The sequence below is a fragment of the Gasterosteus aculeatus genome, chromosome 10, assembly GCF_964276395.1.
Source record: "Gasterosteus aculeatus chromosome 10, fGasAcu3.hap1.1, whole genome shotgun sequence".
NCBI classification, from domain to species: domain Eukaryota; kingdom Metazoa; phylum Chordata; class Actinopteri; order Perciformes; family Gasterosteidae; genus Gasterosteus; species Gasterosteus aculeatus.
In genome coordinates, this window is record NC_135697.1 from 12,415,020 (window position 1) to 12,424,392 (window position 9,373).

General features: G+C 45.1%; 2 protein-coding genes across 3 annotated transcripts; both read left to right on the forward strand.

Moving 5' to 3' along the window:
* Positions 1-311: 311 nt before the first annotated feature.
* LOC120826354 (gasdermin-E) lies at positions 312-5,092 on the forward strand. Its single transcript, XM_040188543.2, has 10 exons — positions 312-664; positions 1,441-1,679; positions 1,775-1,967; positions 2,160-2,334; positions 2,452-2,572; positions 2,670-2,816; positions 3,140-3,261; positions 3,442-3,565; positions 3,656-3,726; positions 3,837-5,092. The coding sequence occupies exons 2-10, from the start codon at positions 1,469-1,471 to the stop codon at positions 4,059-4,061; spliced, it is 1,389 nt and encodes a 462-aa protein (XP_040044477.2). The 5' UTR covers positions 312-664; positions 1,441-1,468; the 3' UTR covers positions 4,062-5,092.
* A 913-nt stretch (positions 5,093-6,005) lies between these two features.
* Positions 6,006-9,373, forward strand: nup42 (nucleoporin 42). Of its 2 annotated transcripts, none has more exons than XM_078081845.1 (7): positions 6,006-6,332; positions 6,531-7,029; positions 7,121-7,209; positions 7,293-7,369; positions 7,829-7,915; positions 8,012-8,108; positions 8,488-9,373. In XM_078081845.1, exons 1-7 carry the CDS (start codon positions 6,134-6,136, stop codon positions 9,015-9,017), a joined length of 1,578 nt encoding a protein of 525 aa, XP_077937971.1. In that variant the 5' UTR covers positions 6,006-6,133; the 3' UTR covers positions 9,018-9,373. The 2 variants fall into 2 exon arrangements, with proteins under 2 accessions (XP_077937971.1, XP_077937973.1); XM_078081847.1 differs by having other exon boundaries at positions 6,006-6,326.

Consider the following 9,373-nt stretch of genomic DNA (forward strand, 5'->3'; position numbering starts at 1 on the left):
ATGGAGCACGCATGCACAAACGGTGCCAATGTAACATCAACTACTTAATATACTGTGGGGTTGTTAGAAAAGAAAGAAAAGGAGGTGAAAAACTAAAGCAACTTTAGTTCTCCTGACGATTCCTGGCACTCCAGGGACAACATGCAAAGGAAGGAATATATACGTGTGATTGAAAGTGAAATGTTTTCCCTGTAACAAGTCAACAGTTGTCTTATTAAACAAAAGTTGGAGATGTTGATGTTGATGTGGTTTAGCTGGTGGAAACGTGTCACCATCGGCCTACTTATAATCTACAACCAGGTTGTGGTGAAATACGAAAAATGCCCCTGACAGAGCAACACCCCCCCCCCCCATATGATCGCGATCAACTCCGCTGGAAGGAGGAGGCTGTCTGTGTCCTCCTCTAGAAGGTGGGCAGCTGCACAGTCACCCTCTCTGCCACCATTCGGCCTCAGCTGTGACCAAACCCCGCAGCTCTCACCGGGCGTTGTCGTCCTGACTTACTCTTACATCAACGCGACCGCTTCGATCGCCGTTTGGACACATCGGCTCAACTTTTACGCGCGGCAAACATCTGTGACATTCCAGCACCGAGAAACGGGACCTGCAGCTCCGAAGGGACGACGCGTGATCTCGTGGGGTTGTTTATGAAGTAGAGTTTGAGGTAAGACTTTATTTTACAAATTACTTATTTAATTTACAAAAAAAAATACAAAGATCTTTTCTTGTTCTAGTTTTGGTGAAGACAAGCTCTTTTTTTCTCCTCCCCGATCTCACCCTTAATTTCTTTAATTCCACACTCATAATTCGAGTCATGCGTCTTATGGGCTCGAACTGACGTCACGGCGCGGTGCGAGCATGCGCAGCTGTCATTTACAGCAGCCCAGTTGCACGGGGGGAGAAACGGGGGCTGCCGGGAAACTCGTGGGTCGGTGGTGTAATTTTAGAATGGTAGAATTTTCCAAATAAATATTTGCCAGACATATTTACCTCTGCATTACTGCTCCACACGTCCTCATTACAAACCACGTGTGTTTACAGTAAGGAACGTCCTCGTGTGAAAACGTTTTCTAACATCGGGTCTCTGTATTTTCCTTGGTCCAGATCCCACAATAAAAAATAAATAATTTAAAACCATTTGTGAGCTCTGTTTGGGGATTAAGGCAATAATTCAGAGCGAATGACAAATTACGCTTTAGATGAATTTTATGTGTGTGTGTGTTTGTGGTCACACTATTAGCGATATCAAAGGGGATTTCCTTCACACCTAAAAGTTGCTGCCAGCTGTTGAGTGCACAGTCGTGTGGGTTTACATGATGCACCACGTTATCTAAGGGGAGATCCCCTTGTGCGGCTTAGTAATTGGGTAATGGCTGACCTCCAAAAATGAAAAAAAAGTTCAAATTGATGCCCTGACTTGTCTCTTTTCTCTTCTTCCAGCTGTCTGCAGTCGCCACCAACCAACGTCATGTTTGCCAAAGCTACGGCCAAATTCGTCCATCAGGTTGACCCCGAAGGAAGCCTCATTCACGTGTCCCGGGTCAATGACTCAAAGAAACTGGTTCCCATGGCACTGGTCGTCAAGCGCAACCGCATCTGGTTCTGGCAGAAACCCAAGTACCAGGCGACGGACCTCACGCTCAACGACTTGCTGCAAGGCGACAAGGTGCTCGCTCCCGGTATGTAGGTGTGCACATAACATCCTTTTGCCAATCGAAAGTCTCACACACACACACACACATCCATGTTAAGCCAACGCCTCTTGTGTTGTCAGACGTGTCCAAGAAGGAATTCCTGAGCTACGAGGGGACGTTTCAAGGGAAGCTCTCCGGGAATCTGTGCGCGGAGATTGGGTCGTCCAGCGCCGCTCTGCAGGGGGAGGGCTCCTCCCAGCTCCAGTCGTGCTTCGGCAAACTGAATAAAGAGGAACTGGACGTGAGGAAGCTGTTGCAAGACTCCAGTGGCAGGTGCTAAATAATTCCTCCTGTGATTATCTGCCCAATAGAGGAAGGCGACGGGATGACGACTTAATAATGCGATGCACACTCTGTAAATGTAATTAGACATCAGGCGTTTGACACCCGCGACATGCGGGCCGCGGAGATATTTAGTGTCATCCGCGCCTCAACGTTACGCACGCGGTCGCTTTCCTTCATCAGGCTGGTGGAGATGCAGAATCCGCTGATGCAGCAGCTGGAGAAGCGGGCCGACGTGCTGGCGGTGGTGAAGGAGAGGGTCCTGACCACCAAGTCCTGCTCCATCACTCAGACGGAGAAGGAGCAGTGCACGTTTCAGGGGATCCTCGGGCTACTCGGCATGCTGGGGAGTGTTAAGGTGGGTTTGTGAGGGAGATGTGGGTGTGTACCTCTTCTGTGGGATCTTAACCAATGAATGAGGGGTTTGCTGTGGGAATTTCTCAATAAAATGAAAAATACGTGCGTATACTGTCAGGTGTTTGCAAAGGACAGTGGCAACATTGAAGCCGAAAGCGTTGTTTCCTTGGAGATCCCCTCTGGTACAGTCATCGCTTACAGCATCCTGGAGCTGGAGATTAAGAAAAATGGGCACTTTGGTGAGTTTATTCCATATCGTCTTCAACGATATACCTCTAGGCACACGCGTCTATTTAAACCTACGTGTGATCGCTATGATGTTGTGTTTATTTCCAGATATATGCCTACAACCCGGCACTATAGGAGGCATTGAGGCCGACTCGTTTGTGTCAGACGACCCCTTGGACCCCTTGGACACGGTGGACAGAGGGTGCAACGGGACGGGGGTTCCAGAGAAAGTCGCTACGAGAACACTGCCAAGCGGTTCGTGTGCATTTTCTTTTTGTTTTGGAGGAAGTAAAAGACAAAGGAGTAATGATGTAAACGGGTTCCCCTTTTTTGCTGTGATAGAAATGGGATTTTACTATATTGACTAATAGTCAGTTTCATACTCTTCAGATTACGAAATACGTTGTAGCAACTCAGCAATATAATACGTCAGCTGTCAACAGAGTCAAAGACGGCACAAATCTGCTCTCAATCGCCGCATTCATTTAGCAGGACTAGAAATCTTACTTATTTCAATTTGAATGTTGAAGTTTAAAGTAAATAGGATTACAAGAAATAAATGTCGCGGCCTCCTACAGGATCACAGGAGATGGACCTCTCTCCTCTGGCAGAGCTGCCCGAGTCCACCCGATGGTCCTTCTTCAAAAGGCTCCAGGAGGCTCTGGTGGACAGAACCGCTCTGTCTTACATGCAGTGTGTGGTGAGGGACACGCTAACATGACCCCTACACCAACAGGGCACAGGGCGAGTTAATTGTGTTTAATGACCGTATGTGTTGGCAAACGGCTGTGACGCTGATCCGAACTACCGTTCCTCTTGTTCTTCTTTTGCATTTGGGATTTCCTACATTCTGCCGCCTCTCTGTTTCTCCCCCTGTCAGCTGGAGGAGTTGTGCGGCGGCGAAACGCTCGACGTGGCCGAGCGCGAAGAGCTGTCGGAGAGTCAGAGGACTCATGTCCCCGCCCGCCTCAGCGCGGCTCACCTGCTGCTCAGCGCCATGGAAGGTGAGGACGACGCAGGACAAAAAGGTCGCACCCAAAAGTTTTCTCGCGGGTTCGTAACCCCGTTGTGCTTTATTGTTTGTTTTTTTGAAGAGTTGCCTGACGAAACTCTGAGCCTCCTGAGCGAGAGTCGTCCCGATTTTCTGGAGGCCTTGGACACACTGGTTAGTGAACTTCTTTCATTTACTGCACACTGACTGAAAAGAGTTGGATTTAAGGATTTAAGACATGACGTGAATTATCCATCCATGTATTGGTGTCCATCTCCCCCCAGATGTGCAGGCTGAAGGGCAGCGAGCCCGTCTCCATCCAGCGTCTCCCGCTCCATCTGCAAGACAACCCGGCCTTCGAGCTGGCAGAGCAGCTGCTCGGCTCCACCGAGGTGACGCTGAGGAGGGACGGCCACAGGCTGTGGACGGAGACAGCAAATGAGGTGCTCCAGTTGGTCCTCTGTCTCAGCATACATGGATTGTCCCTGCTGTGCAAAGGGCTAAAGTAGTGGTGGTGTTAGCAAGAGCACTTTTATTTCCTATATTTGTACCCCAATTTCTTTCTTTAATGTGACGTTTATTATTTATAAGGATAACATGTCGTTGCTATCATCATCATTATGGATTTTTCCTCACATTTTTTGATATATCACATTATATATATGCTTTTCTTCCTTTATATTTCTATGACTAAGCAAGCATATTTTGTATAAAACATTAAATATTTACACTTTATCTAAAAAATATATATACTATATAGATTAATCTTTTTTAGCTTGTGAGCACCTTACATAATTCTATCCAGCAAAGCTGTAATCAACTAATTCTTTTTTATGAATCCAGTTTTTATTTATTTATAAATATCCTTGCTCACTTTGCAAATGTTACTTGTTAAGAAATGGGCTGGGCACATTTAAGTGATCATTCTGAAATGCATGGTGGTTAAGCTGAAAACTATTTGTATTTCTTAGCTCAGGAAATATCAAAATGTGGTTTATGTTACGTTTAACAGAAATGTTGAATGTTACACATGTTGACGGTACACTAAATGATAACGTTGTTCCATTAATGCAGTATGCTGGAAACTGTGTTGCATGAATCTTCTTGATACAATTTTAAATGAAGAAGCATTGCTATACAACAAGTGATTGCTATTGGAGTACTTTAATTATCAAGATAGTTATATTTTTTACATTCTCTGAAATACTGGTACAAAAAGCTACAGTAGGCTATATTAAGTGAAGTGTATTTGTTTTTTATGAAGTTTAGTGAAGCTCCTATTGCCATAGTTTTACTGCCACTATTTGTCCATCATCATTCTAATTTATTTTCAATATGTTAATACATTTTTAAATCTTTGCATGTCACCCTATTAAAGTGTATCCTTTAGTCTTCCAGAAATAGCAAATATATTGGTGAAGAAATGTGTTACAAATTGCATTCATTCTTTCTTTGAAAATGTTTATTTGACGTTATGCTCTGTCAAAAAGCTGTAAACAACAATACACAATAAAACTTTGTATGTGTATGCATTTAAAAATATTTGCTTGTTTTAGGAGCAACATTGCCAAGAGTAAGACGACGAGCATGTGTCTGATGTTATAATTTAATATGAATTAAATTAATAGTCACAATATCAAGTTTAAATCCAAACCAGAAGTACCATACTGATTTCCTCACACCCATGTGAGTATGCAGTGTTTACCCGGACAGGTTTTTTTTCTCATGGATGATTAGATGATGATTGTTTGTGTTCACTGACCATTAAAGATGTCTTCCTGCTGCACCTTCTTGAGTTGGACAACTTACATAGTTGTATTATTTGTTGATGCACTCGGGTTGCAGTTAATTTTATATACTGAGCAACCAAGAGGGCTGGCTCCCAACATTTAGTTATATTCAAAACATTTTGGAAATTAACTAAATTTGCCTCTAAATTTACAATGACCTGATCTTTGTTATGTCTTGTATGCTGTGTCAAAATTTAATTTGAAGACTGTAGTTTTTTTTGCATTTGCATAATCCCTTTTTTAGTTTGTACGTGATCTCTTCGGTTCGGGCTCACTTCTGCACAGAATGACCCCGTCTGACGGGTTTAAAGAAGCTCCAGCTGAGCATGTTGTGTACATGGGTATTTTCCTGCTGGGGCCTCTAACAAGTTAATCCTGCCATGTTAGTAGGGTGTTTCAATTCAAGAAGTTTAGTCAGTCAGAATGATTGCTATTACCTGTACAGACATTACCATCTATAGAACTGGGCCTGTTTCAAGAAGTCCCGCCCCCGTCTCCTCCTTCCTTTACGATGAATATACTAAAAACAGAAAATTAACTAATGTCCGTTATTTAAAACTAGTTAAATAAATTATACTGTAATATTAAAAAATAATCAGATACATATAATATTTGTAAAAAAGAAAAGGAAAGAATTAAACGTAAACGTTTGCTCCGTCAGCCCGGAAGTGCAGCGCCGTGATCTGTGACGTAAATCTCCTGCGACGCCGACTTGCGAGCTGCGTCGCACCAAAACACTGGTAGCTTAGAGCAGCAACGGTGCATTCGAAACTGCCAACGCGTTGTAGAAAATGCCTGTGTGCAATTTCTTTCTTCAGGGCCGATGTCGTTACGGCGACAAGTGTTGGAATGAGCATCCGAGAGGAGGAGGAGGAGGAGGAGGAGGAAGAGGAGGTGGAGGTGGTGGAGGAGCATACAACAACAACAACAGCAGCAGCAGCTACAACTCTCCTGCTCAGCAGCATCCCAGAGGAGGAGCTGGAGGTAAAGGTGCGCTAAGTAAACGAAACCTAAACGTGTCGAAGTAACGTTATTTAACGTAAGATCGTCTCTGTTTAATGGAAGACCCTGTGTTTGCTAACTCAGCTCAACGTTGCTGGCAGAAACGTCAATCGACCATCGTTACAAACCGTTTGAACAAAAACAGCTACTGACTAACGTTAGTTATGGTGTGCTTGCTGGTTTCAGGGTTTGGAAATCGAGTTTGGGTGAATCCTTCCCAGCAAAAAGCAGCCTATATCCAGCCTTCGTCTTTCTCCTCCCATGGAACTGAGGAATGGGGTAAAGGAGGAAGTGGAGGAGCTGACTGGGGTCGTAGTGGAGGAGGAGGGGGAGGGAATGACTGGGGTCGTGGTGGTGGTGGAGGAGGAGGGGGAGGGAATGACTGGGGTCGTGGTGGTGGTGGTGGTGGTGGTGGAGGAGGAGGGAATGACTGGGGCCGAGGAGGAGGAGGAGGGAATGACTGGGGTCGAGGAGGAGGAGGAGGGAATGACTGGGGTCGAGGAGGAGGAGGAGGAGGAGGGAACGACTGGGGCAAAGGAGGAGGAGGGGGAAAAAAAGACAATGTGAGCTTCTCTGGTCAGAACAGATTTTCAGCGCTTGGTACTCAAAGTACTTTTGAAAGAGGAGGAGGAGGAGGAGGACGACAGCAGGTGCCGGTCGGCGAGGAAGATGATGACAAAAAACTGTGAGTCTGGTTACTCTTTTACATTTTTTTTATAAAATGCTTGTCGTCAGAGGGAATCCATTGATGTGATGTCTGTCTCACGCTCACCCAGGGAGATCATCCAGATGGACATGGACATTTGGGAGAGTTCTGGACAGTGGGTCTTTTCGTGTTATTCTAGCTCCAAGTCACCTTTATCTGGTCTGTATCAAACACACACTGAACAACGTGATTTCTGTTGTTATTTGTAGACGCTAGACCTGATTGTGTTTGGTATTCGACAGGTTTCACTGATCTCTCTCCAGAAGAGCTCAGGCTGGAGTATTACTCCACAAAGGCTTCGGGAGATCTGCAGAGCTACGTGAGTGTATTGTCACGCATTAATCTCACTCCTAATATTTGTCTTCAGGCAAAGTGATAAGAGGATACCATCTCCTATCTATTTGTGGGGAGACTGGACTCTTCTGCATGGATTCAAGTATGAGGGGTTGTCGTGGCGCAGGGGTTAGAGAAGGTGTGCTGGGAAGCACAAGGTTGGTGGTTTGATTCCAGGCTGCCCCATGTTCCATGTCGAAGTGTCCCTGAGCAAGACACCTAACCCCTAATTGCTCCCTGGGCAAAAATGTGAAAAAGCCATGGGTTAAAAGTGTAATGTACGTTGCTTTGGATAAAAGCGTCTGCTAAATGACCTGTAATGTAATGTAATGTATTCCTTTCAGTGGAGATCAATCTTGAATTAGTCGGCCGTGTTCTTTATTGTTCGTTATTGTCTAAAATTAAAATGTGTGAGTCTAAGAAACTCCTGCTTTTATTTGTTCAGGTTAATGGTATCAATCAGTTGCTCAACCAGTGGAGAAGCAGAGTCCAGGAGCTGAAGCTTATGACTCCAGCCACGCGCACAGCTTTGGTGAGACACACACTGTTGCGGTAACATTACTCCCATATATTAATTTGAAAGATAAAAATACAGGAATGATGTTTTTGATATTTACTCTTCTCCCAGCTCGGTGAGATGAACAACCCTGCAACTCGGTCCTCTCCGAGTAGCTTCGGTTCAGCTACTGGATTTGGATCTGCTGTATCCAGCTTGGAAGGAAAAGGTGAAGATTGAGTTACTTTATTGTAACAGTAGAACTTTCCCTCTTGAAAAGTATCAAAAGTGGCACTTGCTCCCAGACTAAGAAATAGTTACTCATTGGTTTTATTCACACTTTGACGTTTGTATGTTAAATTTTTAAGATTCCCACTCTTTAAAGTGGATGATGGGTTGATTTTCTTCGCTTAGAGTAGAATAGAATCCAGCTTGCGATTTCCAGTCTTAGGGCTAGGCGACTGCTGGCTGTGGAGCAATATTCAAACGACACATAGGAGAGTGGCTTAAAGTATTCCATGCAGGGTTTGAAAAGATGATATTACTCAACATCCGGTCTGATTAGGTGATCAAAATTCATACTAGCAATCGTCTTTCTGACCATCCAGGCTTTGGGGCTCCGGCACCAGCCACGGCCGAGACGTTCAGCTTTGCGGCCCAAGCGGTTGGATTTGGCTCCTCGGCCCCCGCAGCTTTTGGCGGCCCCTCAGCAGCTCCCGCGCAACCTCCCTCCGGATTTGGTTCCTCCACCGCAGGCTCCTCAGCTGTTGCCGCGTCTTCGTTCTCCTTTGCCGCTCCGCCTGCCAACAAGCCGGCCGCCGCTTCAGGATTTGGCTCAGCCTCCGGGTTCAGTTTCTCCTCCACAACGACCCCCGGCGGAGGATTCGCAAGCGCTTTTGGGTCTGAAGCGGCCGCCTCCGCAGGAAGCGGCAGTGTGTTTGGACAGACTGGTGGAGGGTTCGGGAAGGCGGCTGCTCCACAGGCAGCAGGGGCGGGGTCTGCCGGCGGGGCATCGGACACTCTGTTTTCACAAGAGAGCAATATGACTCCAGAGGAACTGAACCAGTTCAAGGCCAAGAGGTTCACTCTGGGCCAGATTCCATTAAAGCCTCCCCCAGCTGACATGCTTGTGGTATGATGCTGGAGGGGGAAATTCACTGGATTTTTAGAAAGAAAACGATTCTTCATACAGAGTAAAAGCTTCTATTAAAACCTAAATCGTTTTTTAAAGATATGGCTAATGTTTATTATACTTTAACTTGCTGCAGTTCAATTAAAGATATTTGTGTTCATGCTGAGCGTACTTCAGGTACAGCTGTACAAATACATGGTCAATATTTCTAGATGTCTTTTGTCACGTAGAGTTCTATTTTTAAATAACTGTCTTTTGGGAATGTTCTGAATCTGTTTGCAAATTTGACCTTTTTCATGTATTATGAGATTATTTGCATGATAATATAGTGTATAGTACAATAATAAATAAATATGCCTTCA